The 23,869-nt window shown below is 45.1% G+C and overlaps 1 protein-coding gene and 1 long non-coding RNA gene across 8 annotated transcripts; one reads left to right on the forward strand and one right to left on the reverse strand.

Moving 5' to 3' along the window:
* The first annotated feature begins 182 nt into the window (after positions 1–182).
* SLC25A30 (solute carrier family 25 member 30) lies at positions 183–23,265 on the forward strand. Of its 7 annotated transcripts, none has more exons than XR_013536246.1 (11): positions 183–278; positions 850–1,016; positions 5,438–5,556; positions 7,947–8,094; positions 11,174–11,268; positions 13,032–13,117; positions 14,777–14,872; positions 15,927–16,085; positions 16,188–18,036; positions 19,333–19,413; positions 20,633–23,265. XR_013536246.1 is itself a non-coding variant. In XM_078375375.1 (11 exons), exons 3-11 carry the CDS (start codon positions 5,493–5,495, stop codon positions 20,672–20,674), a joined length of 876 nt encoding a protein of 291 aa, XP_078231501.1. In that variant the 5' UTR covers positions 183–278; positions 850–1,318; positions 5,438–5,492; the 3' UTR covers positions 20,675–23,265. The 7 variants fall into 7 exon arrangements, 5 of the variants coding, with proteins under 5 accessions (XP_078231501.1, XP_078231502.1, XP_035158492.1 ...); XM_078375375.1 differs by having other exon boundaries at positions 850–1,318; positions 15,927–16,051; positions 17,898–18,036; XM_078375376.1 differs by having other exon boundaries at positions 850–1,231; positions 15,927–16,051; positions 17,898–18,036.
* On the reverse strand, positions 11,263–19,918 carry LOC118153959 (uncharacterized). Its single transcript, XR_004743823.3, has 3 exons — positions 19,789–19,918; positions 19,098–19,178; positions 11,263–11,386 (listed from the first exon to the last, which is right to left on the reverse strand). It is a non-coding gene; the product is annotated as an uncharacterized LOC118153959 (long non-coding RNA).
* Positions 23,266–23,869: the final 604 nt, after the last annotated feature.

Consider the following 23,869-nt stretch of genomic DNA (forward strand, 5'->3'; position numbering starts at 1 on the left):
CAGCGGCAGCTGAAGATCCCGAGGGGGACTTGGGACCGGCCCTGCCCCTCCGTGTCCCCACCTGGGGCGGCCAGGGGCGTGTCCTGGGCGTGGCTAGTACCGGAAGAAACCAATGGGAGCTGAGGAGGTGGGCGTGTTTGCGCGGGCGGGGCGGGGCTGGGCTGCGCGCAGGCTCCTGGGCCGGCCCGGCCCGCGGCGGCATTTTCTCCTCAGCTGCCTCGGGTTCTTGTTCCGTCCGAGTCGGGGTTGGCGGAGGTGCGGGTCGCCCCCGCTGCCCGGTAAGTCCTGGCCCGCGCCTCCTCCCGCCCAACCCCCTTTCTCTGCGGGGCCCGGAGCCCGGGACTGGGGTAGGGTTGGGCCGCGGTTTCCGGGAAGCCTCTTTGCCACCGGGCGTCCGCGGGGCTCCCTGTGCTCTCCGGTTCGCGGGCCGGGCCGGGCCGGGCCGGGCTTGGCGGAGCGCGAGGTTCCGGGGACTGGGCATCAGGCTCCGCCTCTCGGGGGTCGGGCCAGGGCCGCGGGGCCCCCACCGCTGTTGGCCTGGGGTGATTCCTGCTCCGGGACATTGAGTCCTGGGGGAAGCCGGTCGTGGCGTCTCCGCGTCCGCACGCGGGCCCGGGGCTTGCAGCCCTGCCTGTGCGTCCCTCCCGCTCGTGGGTCCATTCACACGGCAGCCTGAGCGCCCGCGGGCTTCGCACTCCGGGCGAGGACACTCCGCGTCCGGAACCGCTCGTGGCGCGCGCCAGGCTGGAAAGAAATTGCCGGCAAGTTAACGAGGCTCTGGGATTCAGTCTCTCCGGGTGCACTTTCGCGTACGGCGGTTGCGGTGATTCGCGTTTTCGTTCTGCGCAGGAGGAGCCCAAGTCGGCGCCGCCTGCGGGTTCGCCCGGCCGCCCTGCTTGGGATGGGGAGGAACGGGGAAGGCAGCAATTGTGCCTTCGGCTTTGCGTGACCCGTGGCCTCAGTTAATTAACGCGAAACGAGATGACTTCGAAGGTTTCTTTTAAACCCCGCTTTTTGTAAGTCTGTGATGAGTTCGATTTTCGTTCTGCACCTTTAAAAAGAATTGGAAAGAGGGAAAACTCACGAAAGGGCATTATTGAAAGGGCAGTCGGTCCGGCAAGGGACAAAAATGTACGAGAGCTCGGAACCTTGACGGCTGTGCGATTACAGTTTAAACTTCAGACTGGAAAGGGAACAGCAAGTAAAACGGAAAGATCTCACCAAGAATTAAGTAAGAGAAACTGGGAAAGCCTTCGGAAGTACCAACATCTAGTACTGTATTTAATTACCTACGTTTACAGTGTACACATGAGGTCAGGTGGGTGAAAATAAATGGTAAGCAACCATATAAGAGAAAATGTTGTAGACAGGATGTGTAACTTAGCATATATTTCAAAGGGACAATCCTTAATTTGTATAGACATTTTCATTCAGAAAACTTGTTTTTTAACCTTTATTTACTATTTGGGACAGGGTCTTGCTCTGTCACCCAGGCTGCTCGAGTGCAGTGTCGCGATCATAGCTCACCGCAGTCTTGGAAGTCCTGTGCTTAAGTGATGCTTCCACCTCAGCCTGCCTAGTAGCTGGGACTACAGGCACGCACCACCATGCCTGCATGGCCAGATAATTTTTTTGATTTTTTTTTTCTTCTTTTTTTTTGAGTCTCACTCTTTCCCAGGCTGGAGTGTTATGGCACCATCTCGGCTTACTGCAACCTCTGCCTGCCAGGTTCAAGTGATTCTCCTGCCTCAGCCTCCCGTGTAGTAGGGACTACAGGGTGCCACCATTCTTAGCTAATTTTTGTATTTTTAGTAGGGACGGGGTATCATCATCTTGGCCCAGGATGGTCTCAAACTCCTGACCTCGTGATCCACCCGCCTCGGCTTCCTAAAGCACTAGGATTACAGGCATGAGCCACCATGCCTGGCCTTGAATTTTTTTTTTAGCAGAGATGCGTGTCTCATTCTGTTGCCCTGGCTGTCTTGAACCCCTGGCCTCAAGCTGTTTTCTGGCCTCAGCCTCCCAAGTAGCTGGGATTACAGGTATGGGTGACTAGCTCAGCTAACATTTTTGTTGTTGTTGTTTTAATTTTTATTCTTCACTTTTTGTTTCTGTTTTGTTTGTATCTATCTATTTATTTGTTATTTTTTTGAGATGGAGTTTTGCTTTTGTTGCCCAGACTGGAGTGCAGTGGCACAGTCTCGGCTCACTGCAAACTCCACTTCCCAGGTTCAAGCAGTTCTCCTGTCTCAGCCTCCCATGTAGCTGGAATTGCAGGTGCTCACCACCATGCCTGGCTAATTTTTGTATTTCTAGTAGAGACGGGGTTTCACCGTGTTGGCCAGGCTAGTCTCAAACTCCTGACCTCAGGTGATCCGCCCGCCTCAGCTTCCCAGAGTGCTGCGATTACAGGCGTGAGCCATTGTACCTGGCCTGTTTTGTTTTTAACTTAAAAAAAAATTTATTCAGCCAGTCACCAACAGCTCACATTTTTAAAAATAAAATTTTTAATTTCCTCTACAGGAAAATCCTACATTTCTTCTGAATGTATAGAACCCCCTGCCCTGCCACCTACCAATTTTTTTTTTTTGAGACAGAGTTTTGTTCTTGTTGCCCAGGCTGGAGTGCAATGGCTGGATCTTGGCTTACTGTAACCTCAGCCTCCGGGGTTCAAGTGATTCTCTTGCCTCAGCCTCCCAAGTAGCTGGGATTACAGGTGCATGGCACCACGCCTGGCTAATTTTTTGTATTTTTAGTAGAGACTGGGTTTCACCATGTTGACCGGGCTGGTTGCGAACTCCTGACCTCAGGTGATCCACCTGCCTCGGCCTCCCAAAGTGCTGGGATTATAGACATGCGCCACCACGCCGGCCCCACCGATGTTTTTTTTTAACAGCCTTTGGAAGATAGTGTTTGGCTGCAAAGCCGTATCCAGAGGAAAGGTCATGTGATCCTTCAGAGAGCCCTTAGTTTGAATATTCGGTAGCTTTGACCAGGGAAAGTTACTTTTCTTCTCTGAGGTTGTTTTCTCAGTTGTATGATGTGGATAATGATAGCTCTTTCGTAGGATTTTGTGCGGAAAATGTATAGCCATGCCTGGCAGCAGGTGTGCAGTGACGACAGCTTGTGTTAGTATCCTGTTCATAATGCAGCAAGGAGAAGGAGGAGGAGTGGCTGGGTTTGTGTGGCTGTAAGAGGATGTAAAATGAGAGGTGATCTGCAACCGCTGCCTGACCCCGGAATTGCTGCGAAGCTCTCATTCCTTCTGCGAGACGCTGCGCAGACACTGTTGACTGCTAAGGACACATTAAGCTCTCTAACGGTCTTGGCTTGTCAACCTTGGCACTTCTGTAGATCAAGTTGGGATTTTTCCAGACAACTGTGTTTGGAATGTAAGGAAGTATTTCAGGAGACCCCCTTCAGAGAGAGCTAAAAATCAAAGAAATGGGTTAGTTTACTGAACAGAGATTTCAGCCTAAGATAACTATAGCCCTGTCACGGCTTGCTGTGGCCAGTACAGCTTAGTGGCCATCCACTTACTTATCCAGTCCTAGCTAGAATCTTTTCCTTATTTTATCTTTTATTTTCTGAGATGGAGTCTGACTCTGTTGCCAGGCTGGAAGTGCAGTGGTGCGATCGCAGCTCACTGCAACCTCCGCCTCCCAAGTTCAGGTGAATTCTCCTGCCTCAGCCTCCTGAGTAACCGGAATTATAGGTTCCCACCACCATGCCTGGCTTATTTTTGTATTTTTAGCAGAGATGGGGTTTTGCCGTGTTGGCCAGGCGGTCTCGAACTCCCAACCTCAGGGGATCCACCTATCTTGGCCTCCCAAAGCGCTGGGATTACAGGCCTGAGCCACTATGTCTACCTCCTTTTCCTTATTTGGATGTTTGTCCAACTACTGTGGCTCTCTGGTTCTTATTTAAGCCAAATTATTTATTCTTTTACTCAGCAAACATTAACTTGATAAGTCCCAGTAATATTAACTGCTTAGGGGGCTAGTCCTAGCTTTTGGAAAGGAAAAGAGAAAAGCCAAAAAGTTGTTTTTACTCTCCAACTAGCGAACTTTTAAAAATTGTAATTGAGTAGCAGTACTTGCTTATAGGCTGCTGGTCCTGGAGTGGACACTGATTTGTAGAAAAGTTTTATTGATGGTACTTCTGAATGAATGGGCTCATGATTCATCCCACGTGATTCAAAACTCTGAAGAAGCAATTCCATCACAATTTTGAGCTCCGGTTAGTATTTGCATATTAGTATTAACCCAGAGCCTCTGGATTTTAACCGACTAAAAACTTAATATCAAAACTGATAGAGGAAGAGGTAGCCTAATCTCATTAAAACTTATCTAGCTGGGTAGGCATGGTGGCTCTTGCCTGAAATCCCAGCATTTTGGGAGGCCAAGATGGGTGGATCACCTGAGGTCAGGCATTCAAGACCAGCCTAGCCAACATGGCAAAACCCCATCTGTAATAAAATACAAAATTCGCTGGGTATGGTGACACATGCCTGTGATCTCAGCTACTTGGGAGGCTGAGACAAGTAGCCTGTGGTGGCTGGGTATGGTGGCTCTCACCTCCATTCCCAGCACTTTGGAAGGCCAGGGCTGGAACATTACTTGAACCCAGAGTTTGAGAGCAGTCTATAAAAAATAAAAGAATTAGGCGGGCATGGTGGTATGTGCCCGTGGTCCCAGCTACTTGGGAGGCTGAGGTGGGAGGATCACGTGAGCCCAGGAGGTGGAGGTTGCTGTGAGCCATGTTTGTGCCACTATACTCCAGTCTTTGTGATGGAGTGAGACCCTGTCTTTAAAAAAAAAAAAAAAAAAGCAGCAGCTGATAACTTTAGGTAATTGCCGTTTTGCCTTATGACACAAGTTTGCAGCATTTTTCTGCTGGAGTGCGCCCGAGGGACGTGACGCCCCCATGAGGACCCACTAAGACAGCGGTGAACCCATAGCAAATACTTAGTTTTTGTTTTGACACGGGGTCTTCCTATGTTGCCTAGGCTGGTTTTGAATTCCTGGGCTGAAACAATTTTCCTACCTTGGCCTCCCAAAATGCTGGGATTACAGGCATGAGCCATCGTGCTCACCGCAAATACTTACTGTGGTGAAGTATTTAGAACAGATTTAAGATAGAATAGATTTCCCAGAAAACAGCTTCCACTGCACTACACCGAATACATCATTCGTGCCAAGGTGTCAGTGTAGCTGATGACTTCCTCAGGTCAGAGTGAAAACTAAGACCACTGATAAAGTGAGATTCAAAGTTGCTGATTTGGGGTTTAGGAAATAGGGGTGCTTTGCTTTATCAAGGGGGGTTTTGGTGATAGCACTTGATAGCACTCCCCGAATAAAATCCAGGGGAAGAGTCTGGAGAAGGAACTGCCTGTGTGAGAAGTTACAGCTTTATAACATCTCACTGTTGTGTCCAGGAAAAACTGCATTGGAGGTGATGTTCCTATAAATCAAAGAAGAGACAGCGTGAGAATGTCGGCCCTCAACTGGAAGCCGTTTGTGTACGGGGGGCTGGCCTCCATCACAGCCGAGTGCGGTAAGGACCTGAGGTGGTGGGTCACGTAGCCTGCTGTGGTTGATGGTGTTTGATGTGAATGTCATTCAGGTGTAGAATGTGAGATGATGAAATGTTCATCTCAGAATTCAAAATGCCTTTTAGCTGGGCGTGGCGGCTCACGCTTATAACCTCAGCACTTTAGAAGGCTAGGGCAGAGGGATCCCTTGAGTCTAGGAGTTCGAGACCGGCCTGGGCAACATAGTGAGACCTTGTCTTTATTAAAAAAATAAATAAATAAAATTAACCAGGTGTGTAGTCCCTACTCGGGAGGCAGAGGTGGGAGAATTGCTTGAGCCTGGGAGGTCGAGGCTGCAGTGAGCCACGTGTACAACACTGCACTCCAGCCTGGGTAAGACTCAGTTCTCTCCCCCCCAAAAAATTTATTTTGGTAATGTTTAAGACAAAATAGCCATTTTGACTACTTTAGCAGTTTAGGGTTCAAAGTTTAGTGGAAAGAAAGTTGATCCTGTTGGCCAAAACCAAGTTTTAAAAAATTTTTTGTTTTGAGACAGGGTCTTGCTCTGTTGATGAGGCTGGAGTGCAGTGGTCTGATCTTGGCTCACTGCAGCCTCCGCCTCCCATGCTCAGGCGCTCCTCCCACCAGTCTCCTGCATAGGTGGGACTACAGATGTGTACCACCACGCCTGACTAACTCTTGTATTTTTAGTAGAGATGGAGTTTTGCCATGTTGCCCAGGCTGGTCTCAACTCCCAAGTTCAAGAGATCCACCCGCCTTGGCCTCCGAAAGTGAGGGATTACAGGTGTGAGCCACCGTGTCCAGCCCCAGACACAAGTTTTATGAATCATTTTGGATTGTGTCTGTCTCTGTTTTTCTTGTCCTTTCCCCAGCTTTGTCACTGTTAACCTGTTTGGCTGTAAAGAGGTTTGAGAAGCCAGATGAGATGGTCTGTATTTACCTAGTCACTTTCTGATGATGCACATTATCCAGTTCCCATTTGTGACTTCATTGGTTGGGTGCCACATCAGGTCCTGTTTGTTTATTCTCTGGAATCATTGGTTCAACAAACACTGATTGAGCAGCCGTTGAATGCCCAGTGCTGGGTTGGACACATCATTGCTTCCAGGGCTCAGTCACTGCTGTCCAAGGACAGAATACCGCCCTTGTGGGGCTGGTGAGAATTGAAGTCAAGGGGTGAGCTGGACGAGCTGTGGTAACTGGCAGCTTACCAGCTTCAGTTCTCAGTGCTGGTGGGCTTTCCCGTTGATACAGTGAATCAAGCTTACTGTCTGACGATGGATTTATATATTTGGGTGGACTCTCTGTTAGGTACAATAATTTACATATCTATCTGCATTATCAGATTTATTTTATTTTATTTTGGAGATAGAGTCTTACTCTGTCACCCAGTCTGGAGTTCAGTGGTGTGGTCTTGGCTCACTGCAACCTCTGCCTCCTGGGTTCAGGCGATTTTCCTGCCTCAGCCTCCCAAGTAGCTGGAGTTACAGGTGCATGCCACCACACCCAGCTAATTTTTGTATTTTTAGTGGAGATGGGGTTTCACCATGTTGGCCAGGCTGATGTTAAACTCCTGACCTGGGTGATCCACCTCCTCAGCCTCTCAGAGGGCTGGGATTACAGGTGTGAGCTACTGAGCCTGGCACAGATGAATTTTAGAGCAAAAACACTCTCCCAAGTGGAAAACCCCTTTAGAAAATGAACTTTTTTACCTCTTTGTTCACATTCAACCCAATTTTAACCTTCACTTATATACAGGAGAGTAACTTAGGTTTTTAAATGGATTTCCTGTTAGGTAAATCATTCTGTGTATCTGCTTTCGACAAGGCAGCCTACCCAAATCCTGTGTAGAATAAGGCGAGGTATAAATAAAAAGATAAAGGAAAATATATCCATGCATTTTTTTTGGGGGTTTTATTCATCTTTTTGTTTTTTGATACGGAGTTTCGCTCTTGTTACCCAGGCTGGAGTGCAATGGCGCAATCTCAGCTCACCGCAACCTCCGCCTCCTGGGTTCAGGCAATTCTCCTGCCTCAGCCTCCTGAGTAGCTGGGATTACAGGCACGCGCCACCATGCCCAGCTAATTTTTTGTATTTTTAGTAGAGACGGGGTTTCACTGTGTTGACCAGGATGGTCTCGATCTGTCGACCTCGTGATCCACCCGCCTCGGCCTCCCAAAGTGCTGGGATCACAGACTTGAGCCACCGCGCACCGCTTTATTAATCTTTTGATTCCTGAATTTTTATAAATAGAAACAAGGTTGCAAAGTGCCATTTCTTAATCGCTTTCTTAGTTCACACTATAGTCTAAATGTTTCCTCAGTGATATATCACTATGTATCCTTTATTTAGTGGAATTTTTTATTTCGGGATTTTTTTTTTTAATTTTAAGGTACATTTCCAATTGATTTAACGAAGACACGGCTCCAGATTCAAGGCCAGACGAATGATGCAAACTTTAAAGAAATTAGATATCGAGGAATGCTGCACGCATTAGTGAGGATAGGCAGAGAAGAAGGGCTGAAAGCACTCTACTCGGGGTGAGTAGGCCTTCGTGCGTTTCTGTGTCACTGTTCACTGTTGCAGATGGGTCGACTTCAGACCAAGACTTCACAGATCAAAAGTAAAAAGTTTGAGGTGTGTCTGCACAGAGCAAATGGCATGATACATGATTTTCCACTTTTGATTTCAACTCTAAGTTTTAAGTATGTATGTTATGTAGTAAATGTTTTGGTGAAATTGTTTTATTATATTCACGTGCAGACAGACAACAATAAAAAATTATGTTTGCTTAAAAAAACATTCTGTTCAGTTTTTCACTCTTTGAAAATAGCTCTTTTTCTTAGATATTCTGAATTAGGGAGGTTTTTGCCATGATGAAAATTATATATTGATAAGATGCAGTGAACTACGTTCCATCCTTTCAGCATTTAATGAACAGTATTCTGTAGGCACTGGACAGGAAAGTGAGTAACACCTATATGCTCATTATCTTGATTTTATCCAGTATACCACAGTTCCCAAACTGGTGACCCGCAGCCCCACCATGGATCTAGCAATCCCAAAATGTTTTTGTTTTTTAATTGAGTGAATATTTCGAAAATGAGAAATTGCCCATAAAAACTTGGGATTCTATCTTCTCTAGAGAAATTGACATCAGGCCCACATTCGTTCCCTTATGACAGTAGTAGTTGGGGTTAAGCATACTGTCTCTGTGACCTCTGTCACTCACATAGAGTGTGTGTGTGCCGTTCCACCCAGCCTGCATCACTCTCTCATGGCATCTGCTGGGGTTAAGGATACTGTCTCTGGTTTACTAAACCTCTGTCACTCACATAGTGTATGTGTGTGCCGTTCCACCCAGCCTGCATCATTCTCTCATGGCGTCTGCTGTGTTGGTACCTGTCAGCATTTGAGTTTGCTATGTCTGTGGCAGACAGAAGCCACTGAAAGAGTTTAAGTAGGAGGATGGACCTGATCAGCTGACGTTGTAAACATCGTCTGCCTGCCGTTGAGAGAAAGAATTAAGAGACAGGGAGCACTAGAAGCAGGGCTGTCATGTAGGAAGGCTGGATGAGGATATGAATTGGTTTTGGGGGATGGGGAGAAAGAAGACAGGCTAGAAAACTACCTGGGGTATAGGATTGATAGCACTGTGCTACCTAATATATAAGGTTCCCATACGTGAAGGGGGTAGTAGGGAAGGAGGAGCCAAGGCTAATGTCTCAATTGCTGGTTTTTGCCAGTGTGTAGCTGGAGGTTCCATGCCCTGGTCTAGGAAACAGAAGAGGAGGGAAGATTGTTTGGAGAAGAAGAGAAGTAGTTGTGTGAGACCGTATATGAAGGTATACACAGGACATCTAAACTGAGAATCTAGGCATATTGGAAATGTGTCTTTGGATCTGTGTTGGAAGCATGGATTTGGAGTCATCAGTCTTTATTTTATTATTGATTGATTGATTTTGATACAGGGTCTTGCTTTGTCACCCAGGCTGGAGTGTAGTGGCAGGAAATGGCTTACAGCAGCCTCTCCCTCCCAGGCTCAAGCGATCCTCTCACCGTAGCCCCCTTCGTAGCTGGAACTGTAGGCACAAGCCAGCACACCTAGCTATATATATTATATATATTTTTATAATATTACATATTATATGTATTTGTAATACTACACACACACACACACACACACACACATTTTATTTATTTATTTTTGAGACAGTCTCCCTTTGTTGCCAGGCTGGAGTGCAGTGGCGCGATCTTGACTCACTGCAACCTCTGCCTCCCAGATTCAAGCGATTCTCCTGCCTCAGCCTCCCGAGGAGCTGGGATTACAGGCGCCACATCCAGCCAATTTTTTGTATTTTTAGTAGAGGCAGGGTTTTACCATGTTGGCTAGGTTGGTTTTGAACTCCTGCCCTCAAGTGATCTGCCTGCCTTGGCCTCCCAAAGTGCTGGGATTATAGGCATGGGCTACCGTGCCTGGTGCTACTTTTATATTTCTTACAGAGTTAGGGTTTTGCCGTGTTGCCCAGGCTTGTCCAAACTCCTGAGCTGAAGTGATCGGCCTGCCCTGGCTTTCCGGAGTGCTGGGATTATAGGCTTGAGCCACCGTGCCCAGCCAGTCTCCAGGTCATACTCGAAGCCTTGGGAATAGATGAGCTCACACAGGGAATATGTACAGTAAGGAGGGAGGAAGCACAGGATAGAATTCTGGGGAACCCCAGTGGGCACAGGTAGGATGCTGTGGAGAAAAGAAAAGAAGTAGGAGGGGGTAATGCAATTGCAGAACAGGGAGGAGACAGGACAAAGGGTAAAGTGGCACACACCGCAAAGAACTTATACAAGACCCTACTCGAAAAACCTCATTTAACTTAGCAACAAAGATGTTAGGTGATCACCTTGATGAGGGGAGTTTGAGGGTGAGGGCAACAGAAACCCTGATTGCATTTCGAGAAGGAAGTGGGGAAAAGCAGAAAGAGCTGGGGAGTGTCGATGCCACACATGGTTGTGGTTTGGAGAGGGTAATGGGCAGGTACGTCGGATGGAGGAAAGAAGTCTTGCTTGTGCTGATTCTGCCTTGAACTTGTTCACTTACATTTTCATTGAGAATAAATATGAGAGGTCAGGCTTTCACTTAGTGAGCTAATAATTTTCACAGATATATCTGGACCCACTTGTGTTTTTGTTGGATTTTGAATTTTGAGAAATCGTTTTAGAGGCTGGGCACAGTGGCTCACGCTTGTAATTCCATCACTTTGAGAGGCCAAGGCCGGGAGATCACCTGAGGTCAGGAGTTCGAGGCCAGCCTGGCCAACGTGATGAAACCCTGTCTCTACTAAAAATACAAAAATTAGCTGGATGTGGTGGTGGGTGCCTATAATCCCAGCTACTTGGGAGGCTGAGGCAAAAGAATCACTTGAACCTGGGAGGTGGAGGTTGCAGTGAGATGAGAGTTCGCCACTGAGCCCTAGCCTGGGTGACAGAACGAAACTCCACCTCAAAATAATAAAAAAAAAAGAAATCATTTTAGAGAACATAGTTTGATTATGGATGGCACTCTGCATGTGGTTGTCTAGCCAATGTTAAGTGGGTTTTAGATCCCTTTGTACATTGGTTTAACAGGATTGCCCCCGCGATGTTGCGCCAGGCGTCCTATGGCACCATCAAGATAGGCACTTACCAGAGCTTGAAGCGGCTGTTCGTTGAACGCCCAGAAGGTGAGTGGAGAATCTGTTTTCCACTGTGGACAGGAGGTGGTTGTCTGTCTTTTCTTTCAAGCGGTTCTGGAGCAGATTTCCTTCAGCTTCTTTGTGACTTTCCTACTGCTACAGAGAACTGTGGGTGTAAAGTCTTAGTTAATTGTGTTGAAAGCAAGTTGGTTATCGGCTGCACTGGGGGAGAAACAATGAAAAAGATCATCTCTGCAAACATTTTAATTAGTTGTCCTCATCTCCAAAATGCCTAGACCAGGGGATGTGTTACCATTCCGTCTAACTTAAAATTTTCTAACATCATACAAATCGTCATCTGTTTTTCTAGAAAACAGTGAAGACACTTCTTTTTTTTTTTTTGGAGACCGAGTTTCGCTCTTGTTACCCAGGCTGGAGTGCAATGCCGCGATCTCGGCTCACCGCAACCTCTGCCTCCTGGGTTCAGGCAATTCTCCTGCCTCAGCCTCCCGAGTAGCTGGGATTACAGGCACGCGCCACCATGCCCAGCTAATTTTTTGTATTTTTAGTAGAGACGGGGTTTCACCATGTTGACCAGGATGGTCTCGATCTGTTGACCTCGTGATCCACCCGCCTCGGCCTCCCAAAGTGCTGGGACTATAGGCATGAGCCACCGCGCCCATCCGACGCTTCTTAGTATTAACGACGCTGAATGCTAATGCTCCGTGGCTGGCTGGTTCTGCGGCTTTGTTTTAATCCACAGAACTGTCTGTCCGCATCTGTTTTCACAGTGGGATGAGTACCAGACACTGTTACATGAGACTGGCGAACAAGATGCTTTGGGAATACTTCAGAGTATTTCAAACTAGGTACATACGATGTGCTTTAAAAACTTGCTGTGCCACATAAGTCTTCATGTTATCTTGTAGGAATTATTGTCCTAACAGACACTGCTCATCTTAATTATGATGGTCTGAATTTATGCATAAATGTGAATTGGGGCCAGGTGCGGTGGCTTCTGCCTGTAATCCCAGTGCTTTGGGAGGCTGAGGCGGCTGGTCACTTGAGCCCAGGAGCTCCAGACCAGCCTGGGCAACATCGTAAAACACCGTCTCTACAAAAAATGCAAAGTATTAGCCACGCGTGAAGGTGCACGCCTTTAGTCCCAGCTACTCGGGAGGCTGAGATCGGAGGATCACCTGAGTCCAGGAGGTCGAGGCTGCAGTGAGCTGTGATTGTGCCATTGCACTCCACCCTAGATAACAGAGTGAGACCCGATTTCAAAAGAAAAAAAATAAAATCACATTTAGATATCAAGAATTTTTCAAAGCAAAATTTGTGTGTTAGTGAAATTTCTAATCCTTTTAAAATTACTTGATTTATGAAGCATACTTTTTTTTGAGACTGCTTGTTGCTCTGTCGCCCAGGCTGGAGTGCAGTGGTGTGGTCTTGGCTCACTGCAGCCTCTACCTCTTGGGTTAAAGTGTTTCTCCAGCCTCCGCCTTGGAGTAGCTGGGATTACAGGTGCACACCACCACACCTGGGTAATTTTTGCATTTTGGTAGAGACAGGGTTTTGCCATGTTGGCCAGGCTGGTCTTGAACTCCTGACCTCAAGCGATCTACTGGCCTCGGCCTCAGCCTCCAATAGTGCTGGGATTACATATGTGAGCTACCATGCCTGGCCTGAAGCATTAACTTTTTAATCTTAAGGTGAACGTGTAATGTGTAAATAAGTTAGACCTGTAGTTGAGTTTCTTACAGGGAGAACTATGTAAAAAATTAGAGTCAAATAACGTGTCCGGTTTACAGATGAAACTTTACCGATAAATGTGATCTGTGGAATTCTCTCTGGAGTCATATCTTCAACCATTGCTAATCCTACTGATGTTTTGAAGGTAAGCTGTGCTATCTCTATCTTATGGGCACATTCCACATTTTCTTAATGAGAGCAACATTCAGGTAATGGAATCTGTAAATGTAAATCTGTGTATATGTGAACATGTTTATAATTTAAGTGCTGTGAAGACTCTTAACTTTTAAATGTCCACAAGGTGGGTTTCCCACTGATACAGATGAGCTCAAAAGTAGAGCTCATTTTGGAGACAAAGATTTTGGTGATTGAGCAGAGAAAAAATATTTAGGCTTGGATTGCATTTCATTTTTGTTTTCATTGAAAATCTTCCTTGTTTTGTAGGTTCATTAAATATAGATGGGCTGCAAGTTTTGCGCAAATCTAGGCTGCTCATTAATGATTGTTTTTGAATGCATCTTCTTTGCTAAATTTTATTTCAGGAGATACAAACGAAAAAAATGAATGACTATAATTAGGTTACATAACACGTTGGGTGACCTTATTGAAAATACTAGGGATATAGCCTCCTGAAATCCTTTTTGGAATAAAGAAAGGAAGCAACTAATTAAATAAACTAAAAATTTGGCATGCCTTACTTCTTGAACTCCCTCAGAGTATTCCTTTCCTACCTTCCCTCTTTTCATTTTCTGCCCCACTGTTTAACTAGTATTCTATGCTTCTGTCTTGTACCAGCTGGTATATGCCGTGGTTAGAATCCAAAAATGAGTAAGACAAGGACCCTGCCCTCAGAGAGCCTTCCATCTAATAGGGGATTCCGACAAGCATTACAGCCATCTGTAGTCTGCTGGGTACACTCCAGTTATACATGCACAGTAGTGAAGGGACCGCACGGGTAAGGAAGAAAATACAAGGCACCTTTGCCATAGGTTTACCAGTGTTGGGGTAAGACAACTAGAGAAAAATATGCACTCTTACTAATTTCTTAATCATGTCTTAGGCCTTATGGGAAGGCAGTTCCTGTACCTTGGTTTATTTTCCCATGTTAATGTGGCAAAAACATTTCCTTTAGAAGTTGGTGGTAATGTATTTGCTCCCTAAACAAAAATAAGGTTCACATTTTTTAGTAAAAAATCTTTTTTCATTCTTAAAAATGCAAAGAGCTACATCAAACATGATGTTGGAATCTTGGTCGTGTGGATTCCACTAAAGTGTAACAGAGTGTAAGAGACATCATGTGGCTGTCACGTGGCTAGCTGGCCTGCATACTTTCTGGTTCAGCTGGTTGGAGACGGTAGTGGCTTGGAGCAGCTAATTTAAGAACTGTGCTTGCCTATGCTTAGTGCTGCCAAGTACACTGGATAACTCATTAATTATATTAAACCTTTGGAATTTATTATTTTTTCTTTCGCCTACATAGTAACCTGTAGGGAAATGTACTGTTTCCTATCCTTCTAGAAAGACTTTTTTCACAAAATCAATTTCTTTTTTGACACTTAATGAACTGCTGTGTGTAGGACTCTGGACTCTCCTAGATACTTTTTTGGAGATTTCAAAGTTCCTAAGAATAAATTTTTATATGTTTTAGTCATTTTAAAGTAGCATCATAGCAGTATTTATATGACAGTTTTTTTTTCCTGCTAATGGTTATTAAGCAACAGACTGATGGACTGTCAGAGGTATACATTGGTTGGGGGTGGGATTGTGGTAGTTTCCTTCTGATGTTGGTCTTAATAATCTCTAGATTCGGATGCAAGCGCAAAGCAGCAGCTTTCAGGGAGGAATGATAGGCAACTTCATGAACATTTACCAGCAGGAGGGGACAAGAGGGCTGTGGAAGGTAAGCTTGAAGGATGCATCCAACTGACTTCTTTAGTTATTTTTCCTTTTTTGAATTCATTTGTTCTATTTCTGTCAATTTTAATCCAAGTGTCATAATGGAGTAAGGGAAGAAGAGTGGCATCTTCTCCCCATGAAAATATCTTCATTTATTTCCTATCTATAAAATGGGACTATAAGAAATATGTCATGTTTTTTTTTTTGTTTGTTTGTTTGTTTGTTTTTGAGACAGAGTCTCACTGTGTCACCCAGGCTGGAGTACAGTGACATGATCTTGGCTCACTGCAACCTCTGCCTCCTGGATTCAAGTGATTCTCCTGCCTCAGCCTCCTGAGTAGCTGGGATTACAGGTGCGTGCCACTGTTCCCAGCTAATTTTTGTATTTTTAGTAGAGAAAGGATTTCACCATGTTGGTCAGGTTGGTCTCAGACTCCTGACCTCAGATGATCTGCCTGCCTCAGCCTCCCAAAGTGCTAGGATTACAGGTGTGAGCCACTGCGCCCAGCCTATGTCATGATTTTTAAAGTTTGTTTTGAATAATTTATGTATAAGATGTTGTGTGAAGGGTAAGCACTGTTTTTTTGGTTTGGTTGTTTGCTTTTTTTTAATATGGAGAAGGATTTTAGGTTGCAGTTCCATTGGGTATTTAGATCCATACAATTTCATGACTCATAAGTGAAATCGTAGCATGCACGTGATGTAGCATGTTAATCTCCTAGTATTCTAATGGTTTGTCAGTTCATAGAATAGCCCCTAAAGATCATCCAGCGTGATCTCTCAGTTCATACAGGGAAACCGGAGGCTCTGAGAGGTGACTTGTCCTGGCCAAAGTCTGGCCCAAGGCCATGTATTTAATGCCAGCATCAGAATTAGACTTCAGAGTTTTTGAGTTCTTGACCTGTGATCTTTTCCTCTCTGTCACTCTACATTTCTACCACCCCAGAGGAAAACATAAAAATTGATCATAGTTCATGGAGTAGAACCTTTGCACGTTTGCAAGGCTTGTTCTACAGAGGCATATCTGAATCATGTTTGTTGTTAATATTTTTACGCAGGGTGTGTCCCTCACTGCGCAGAGGGCTGCTATTGTTGTTGGTGTGGAGCTGCCAGTCTATGACATCACCAAGAAGCATCTTATTCTCTCGGGCCTGATGGGCGACACTGTGTATACCCACTTCCTGTATGTTTATGGGTTTAAAAAATTAATCCTTTAGGTATGCATGAATTTAGGGTGGAAATTTGGCACACATTTATAGAAATTCTAAAGAAAGTTTATTATCAAAGTATTCTCATATGCACATGTATGTTCATTGCAGCACTGTTTACAATAGCAAAGACCTGGAACCAACTCAGATGCCCATCGATGATAGACTGGACAGGGAAAATGTGGCACATATACTCCGTGGAATACTGTGCAGCCATAAAAAACGATGAGTTTGTGTCCTTTGTAGGGACCTGGTTGAATCTGGAGAACATCATTCTCAGCAAACTGACACAAGAACAAAAAACCAGGAGGATCACTTGAACCTACAAGACCAGCTTGGGCAACAAAATGAGGATCCATTTCTACAAAAAATTTAAAAATTAGCTGGGCATGGTGATGCATGCCTGTGGTCCCAGTAACATGGGACACTGAGGCAAAAGGATCACTTGAGCTCAGGAAGTTGAGGCTACAGTGAGCCTTGATTGGGCCACTGAACTCTAGCCTGGGCAACAGAGAAAGACCCTGTCTCTAAAATAAAATACAATGCAACAACATATTTCAAGCATCTTTGAGTGCTTACAGACTTCATGTCAGTGCTTATAGACTTTATTTATTTATTTATTTGAGCTGGGGTCTCACTCTGTTGCCCAGGCTGGAGTGCAGTGGTGCGATCTTGGCTCACTGCAACCTCTACCTCCTGGGCTCAAGTGATCCCCTCCCTCAGCCTTCCAAATAGCTGGGACTGCAGGCACATGCCCCATACCCGGCTAATTTTTGTATTTTTTATAGGGCTGAGGTTTTGCCATGTTGCCCAGGCTGGGCTTGAACTCCTAGATTTAAGTGATCCACCCGCCTCAGCCACCCAAAGTCCTGGGATTACAGGTGCCAGCCATTGCAGGCCTGGCCTTCACTTATTTTTAATAGCTGCGGATTATCACATTGTATGGATGTGATACATCCATATGATATATACTGCTGACATCTAGTGAGGAGAGGCCAGGGATATAGCTAGTGCTGAGGCTGAGAAAACTTGCTCTGAGTTAATTGATGTAAAGTATGGTCTGTAGTAGTATTGTGGGACTGGAAATATAGCAGAACCTAAGACCTTTGTGGGGCATGATAGTAAGGAGATCTTTTTCTTGGATCTCTTGGAAATGATATGATTATGATACAGCTAGAATTACTCTGATGCCCACTTATACATAAATAGTTGGAAAAGATCATCCTTGGAGGATTCCCTCTGTTTTATGATCTTTGACATTCTAGAATCTCATGTATTCTTAGCTGTGGCTGTGATTGATCAATTAGTTTAATTGGTGCTACTATTTAAGCAGTTTATCAAGCTCTCTCGACATGGCCCTTCTTGACATGTGTCATGTTGTTACATGTTACTTTAACATAGTTTTGGGGCTGGGCATGGTGGCCCATGCCTGTAATCGCAGCACTTTGGGAGGCTGAGCTGGGCAGATCAGTTGAGGTCAGGTGATCAAGATCAGCCTGGCCAACACGGCGAAACCCCATCTCTACTAAATATACAAAAAACAGTTAGCCGGACATGGTGGAGTGTGCCTGAAATCCCAGCTACTTAGGATGCTGAGGCGGGAGAGTCGCATGAAACTGCGAGGTAGAGGTTGCAGTGAGCTGAGATAACACCATTACACTTCAGCCTGGGCAACAGAGCAGGACTTCGTCTCAAAAACACACACACACAAACAAGAAAAGCCCATAGTTTTGGGATAGAAGCTGTTTCCTGCCTTTGATGGTGGTTGTAGCCCAGTGGTGGTTAACTTCATGTTTTTTTTCTCCTTTGGTTTCCTCATAGTTCAAGCTTCACCTGTGGTCTGGCAGGGGCCCTGGCCTCAAACCCTGTTGATGTTGTGAGGACACGTATGATGAATCAGAGAGTCCTTCGAGATGGCAGATGCTCTGGCTACACAGGAACCCTGGACTGCTTGTTACAGGTAAGAGCAAGTGTCTGTCTATGCAGGGTTGTGAATTATCCTTTTTTTTTGATCTAAGAAGTAACTAAATTGTGAGAGCTACTAAAATTCGGATGAATAATGCTTTAAAGCCCTGACGTGTACATATGGGATACTATTTTGCCACACTGCGGTTAACTTATATAAATACAATGTTGTTTTCTTTATGCCTCTACTCTGCTGTGAAAGGTGAGAGGATAGTAATATTTACTGTGATTATAGAGGAACTGGATCTCCATCCAAAATATACCTTCCTCCTGTTGAGTCAAACTGGTATGAATATCCCTCATTCAGGTATCTCTCTTAGAGGAACACATCAATCTTACTTTCATTCCCAGTTTAATTAACTGGGCCTACTGTTTATGAGTAGGTGAAGGTTTTCAACTGTTTCCCCCATTAGACTGCCAGTAGTCAGAGATTAGGGGCCACTTTTTTTTAAGGTGTAGATGTTTTATTTATTTATTTTCAAGTTTTAATTTATTTTAGATTCAGGTAGTTGCAGTGGGTACATGGGCACATGTGTAGTGGTGGAGACTGGGCCTCTAATGTAACCGTTACCCAAATAGTGACGATTACCCCTGGTAGAAAATTTTCAGCTCTAGCCTCCCCCCTTGAGGAGTCCCCAGTGTCTGTTATCTCCATCTTTATGTCTGTGTGTACTCATTGTTTAGTTCCAACTTAAAAGCAAGAACATGTGGGTTTTGATTTTCTGTTTCCGCGTTAGTTTGCTCAGGATAATGGCCTCCATCTCCATCCGTGTTGCTGCAGAGAACATGATTTCTTTTTTATGGCCACGGGAGCCACTTCTGTGGTTCCTGTTTTCTGGCATGACACTAGCACATTTTACCCTTCAGGTGTTGCCTTAATGAAGCACAGACACTTACCTATTCATCCACGGAACAACTTAGGAAATAGTGGTGCTCCTAATGATACCTGGACGATCGCGTCTTTATTTCTCACCTGTTCAGGAGCCCGCATGGCATGGAAGCAAAATACCCTAATTGGAATTAAGTCTGATTTCTTTCTCATTCAACACTGTTTACCTGCTTTGTGTGGAGTTCATTTAGTCCTTTGTGCGGGGTTGTTGGGCATGGAGCCTTAGTCCTCTGCCCACGTGGAAGCCTCTGAGGAAGAGAGAGAGAGAAAGAAAGATTTCTTAGGTGGGCCTTCTCAACAGGATTTTTACTTTTAAGAAAATAAATCAGTCTGACCACTAATTAGTAATGCATTTAGCATAATTCAGAAGTTGGAAGTTAACTTTTTTTCTTCTTTTAACAGACATGGAAGAATGAAGGGTTTTTTGCTCTCTATAAAGGCTTTTGGCCAAATTGGTTGAGGCTTGGTCCTTGGAATATCATTGTATCCTTTCTGTGGGGCCAGTGGTTCCCTCCCGCTGGTGTTGATCCAAACTTCCGCCCAGGTCCAGCCAACAACTCACGGCGCCAGGCGGTAGCCGACGCTCAGATTTGCACTGATAACCCACGGAGCCCCTCAGTCTGGCAGGGCTCTCGTGGACCATGGGTTGCAGGAGGGATGAGATAAGCACAGGATTGGAATTGGAGCACCGAGGGGGTGAAGTCCCTGACCCTGTGAGCCGGCTGCACGTTCCAGGTGGGGACGTGTCCCACTCTGTCTTGGTTCGCCCTCCCTGGGTGGCTCTCGCCCTGCTTCGGCTCCTTCCCTGGGCCATTTTCAGAGTCCTCCCAGTCCCACTGAAATGAACCGGCACCTCACTTGGAATCGTGAAGTCCTCAGTGCTCTGTGTCTCGTTCTCTGGTAGCTGCGTTCCGGTGTTGCCTCGTCTTGGCCATCTTGGTGCTCCTCCAACTTACTTGTTTTTGAGATCCAGTCTTTGTTGCCCAGGCTGGAGAGTAGAGGTGTGAACTCAGGTCACTGCCACCTTCACCTCCTGGGTTCTAGCAATTCTCCTGCCTCAGCCTCCCAAGTGGCTGGGATTACAGGCATGTGTGACCATGCCTGGCTCATTTTTGTATTTTCAGTAGATACGGCATTTCACCATGTTGGCCAGGCTGGTTTCGAACTCCTGACCTCAAGTGATCCGCCCCTCGACCTCTCAAAATGCTGGGATTACTGGTGTGAGGCAGTTAATTAGGCATGGAAGGGCAGAATGATGAAGCAGGAATGCTGGCTTTCTTCTAGTTGCTCTTTATCAGCTCCTGCCTCCCAAGGAAGGCTGCGCAGTGGAAGCCTTTGAGGAGAGCCTCCCAGGGCTTGCTCACTGTACCCCCACCCCCCAGAAGCTTACTGTGCTGGAAGGTCTTCTCCACCACAGAAAAGCCACAAGAGCTAGTCGGCGTGGATGCCATCTCAGAAGAGGCTGATGCCAGGGGGTTTACATATCCCAGCTGTGATCTTTCTGTTCCAAGCTGACCTTGGAAGGGCTTGTGGGCAGATAGTTTGAGGTGGTTCAGGATGGAACCCCTTTTATGTAATCGTGTCCATAGCGTGGGTCTGCCTGTACCTATTTGTTAGTAAGTGTGCCATTTGTAAATCTGTTGTTATGCTCTGGAGTTGTGAAGATGGCATTTTCTGTGTCAACCTTAACGCATAACTACAGTTCTTTGTGACATATGAGCAGTTGAAGAAATTGGATTCATGACGTCAAGGCTGCACGACACATCTTTCTGAAAATGCTACCTTCTGAAACAGCAAAGCTTCCTGCGTTTCACTCTGCTTCTCACTGCTTGGCTCGTCACAGATTCTGGGATGTGAGCAGCAGGTGAGACTGAGATGGTTGAGATTGCTGTGAAGGCATTGGACGCTCTTCATCAAACGTTCAGTGGCGTAAACTAACATTAAACACTAGTCTTTACCACTGAAGCGCCCTTCAGCGTCAACTATCATATATGAAATGCGTGCTTCTTGCTAAAGAAAACCTGCACGAAAATCGGGAGCTGCGCATTGTTTTCTTCAGGGAGGGTCGCTCCTGACGCATCTCGGCTCATGACTGAGAACATGAGACTGCTCTAGAGAAGCTCACTGGAACCGTGGGATGGAGGCTCCAAGAAGGTCTGTGGCTTCTGAATTTCTGGGAGCTTTTGTTTCTTGTCAACGGAAGAAATTTCATGTGTGGAGACCTGGAATGTTCAACCCCAGGTATAAACAGTGCCGGAAATGGAGCCGAGGAATATCTCACTACTTAATTTCCTTTTTTGGCAGGATCTTCCACTTATAATAAGTGATTTTAAGCCTTTGGAGACATGACATTTGTGAGAAATTGTTACAAAGTAGTAATCTCTAGATTTGTGGTGGTATGTGTTGGCTTTGAAGGTTGCAGGGTCTATGTCGGTGGGAGGTGTTTTCAGGCAGCTTGGGTTCTGTCTTAGGTCATGTTAGTAATTCGCTTTATGATTTTTAGCAAAGTATATGTATTTTCCAATGTGTAAAAGGGGGACAATCACATGTATTGATGTAGATTGTCAAATGAAGAACAAATAGTAGCTGCTGCTACTTGACTTGAAAGGTAAGTGTGTTTACGTCGTGCTGTGGAACAGCTGTAAACAGTCTATGTCATAGGGGTCATGCTGTCATGGGCTTCTCATGGTGATTGTGAGTGAAGCCCTTTTTACAGCCTTGTTAAAGAACACTGTGTAAGTTCACGCTACAGTTTCCTTAGCAAAATGTTGGTAGTGAATCAAAGAGTTGATTTTTCCAGCTTTCCAATTTTTACTTTAGTCTGTATTGGACTCTGGTTAGTTTGGATGGAAAATACCTGCTTGAAATTTTAAAAATGATTCTTCAGTGCATCTAACTTTAGCTAGTTTCTGATAGGTGGTAGTCATATTTTCCCTTTTTCTTTCCTTCTATAGACACAATAAATCATTCTCCCTCTTTTTTTCTTTTCTGTTTTCTTTCTCTTTTCTTTAACCTGCTTCAGAGAAAGCCTCTTCTTGTCTTCATCTTATTCTTTTCAAAATAAAAGGTGACTGTGAGAGCCCAGAGTACTTCTGCTTCTGGGAGGCAGCCGCAGGGCGGGGACCATACTTCCTGGGTCCCTTCGGTTCCTGCCTTGAGAACATTACAAACATCGTAGCCGCGGCTCCAGGGTATTCTCCTTCCACAGCAGTGCAGGCAAATTCCCGGTTTGGCTAGTCGCTTGGTTCAGACAGAATAGAAGGAATGCAGGGTTTTTTGGGAGGTTGGATAATTTTTCCTCCCACGCATTTTCCCCTTGCCTGCCTTATGGATGAATGGTCCCTTTGAATATTATCTCCAAAAGCGAGAGCTAAGACAGAGTCATTGGAAAGAGAGGATAAAAGAAGGGTGGTAGGGGGACCTGTTAACTGCTTAGACTCAGACGACTAAGGCCAGCTCTCCCTGGGCAGCCCTGGAGGGCAGCAGAGGACCCCAGAGCTCATTCAGGCCTTGTTCCTGGTTCTAAACTGCGCCTTAGAGATTTTTTTCTTCTCTCCAAAACATTCCATTGATTTGATAAAGACTTTCTATAGAGAGGCTTTCACTTTTAAGTTCTTTGAGTTTAAAGGATTGCTTTTCTTGAACCACGTTTTTTTAATGTAGAAAAATTTTATTTTTTCAAATATGCACACTTTTTAAAACAGTAGAAGCAAAGTCATTTTGAAGACCACGTAAAGTGTGAATGTCAGACAGTATTCATTGTTACCAGTTTATTCAAAGTACATACATGTTCATACCAAGAGGGAAAGACATTCAAACCTCATGGTAAAACTTAAGCACGATTTAGGGTACAAGCATAGTACTTCTCCAGTGTAGATTTATTAAGTGCCTTATTGAACAGAATCTTAATCTGCTTTTTCTGTTTTTGAAAGAGTTAATGCAATTGTTGAAGGTTCTAACCAAGAAACAACGTAAGGAATTGGGAGACTTGGTCCCCTTATTTTCAGGGGTCCGGCCACAAGTCCCTTCCTGCCTTGGGGTATTCTTAAATATGCCAAAAGGAGTTCTAGTTTTTATAACCAACGGGCTTTTTTTGTTTGTGTGCTTATGGATTTGTGTGATCATTGATGGTTAATGTTGTAGATTCATAATGTAAAAAATGGCTCCTGTCCTTTGTATTTATTCATGTGCTAGAAGTAATCTGCATTATATAAAGAGTGTGACGTTTTCATAAGCCTTTATATTTCAAGCTCTTTATTTAAACATTGTTGAAATACATGGCATAAGGCTTGTTTCATTTATTTAATAAACTGGAGTAATATATAACAATAAAAATGATTTCTGGTTATTTCAGATACATAGAAACATTCAAACAAAGGCAAACTTCATAGAGTCTGGAAGGCTGGAGTAGAAAGAGTTTGTGAAAGCAGCGGCAGGCGTTTCTCTGCATGGGGAAGTTGCTGGGATCAGCTTACTCACTGCCTGGCACCTGTGTGACCCCCACACTGTATGAAATACCTGGCAGGTCAGTTGAGGCCAGTGAACTTGATTTGAGGGCTGGCCTGGCATTTGAAATACCAGTGAACTTGATCTGAGGGCTGGCCTGCATTTGAAATACCAGTGAACTTGATTTGAGGGCTGGCCTGGCATTTGAAATACCAGTGAACTTGATCTGAGGGCTGGCCTGCATTTGAAATACCAGTGAACTTGATTTGAGGGCTGGCCTGGCATTTGAAATACCAGTGAACTTGATCTGAGGGCTGGCCTGCATTTGAAATACCAGTGAACTTGATTTGAGGGCTGGCCTGGCATTTGAAATACCAGTGAACTTGATCTGAGGGCTGGCCTGGCATTTGAAATACCAGTGAACTTGATTTGAGGGCTGGCCTGGCATTTGAAATACCAGTGAACTTGATCTGAGGGCTGGCCTGACATTTGA

Source organism: Callithrix jacchus, chromosome 5 (assembly GCF_049354715.1).
Source record: "Callithrix jacchus isolate 240 chromosome 5, calJac240_pri, whole genome shotgun sequence".
Taxonomy (NCBI): Eukaryota; Metazoa; Chordata; class Mammalia; order Primates; family Cebidae; genus Callithrix; species Callithrix jacchus.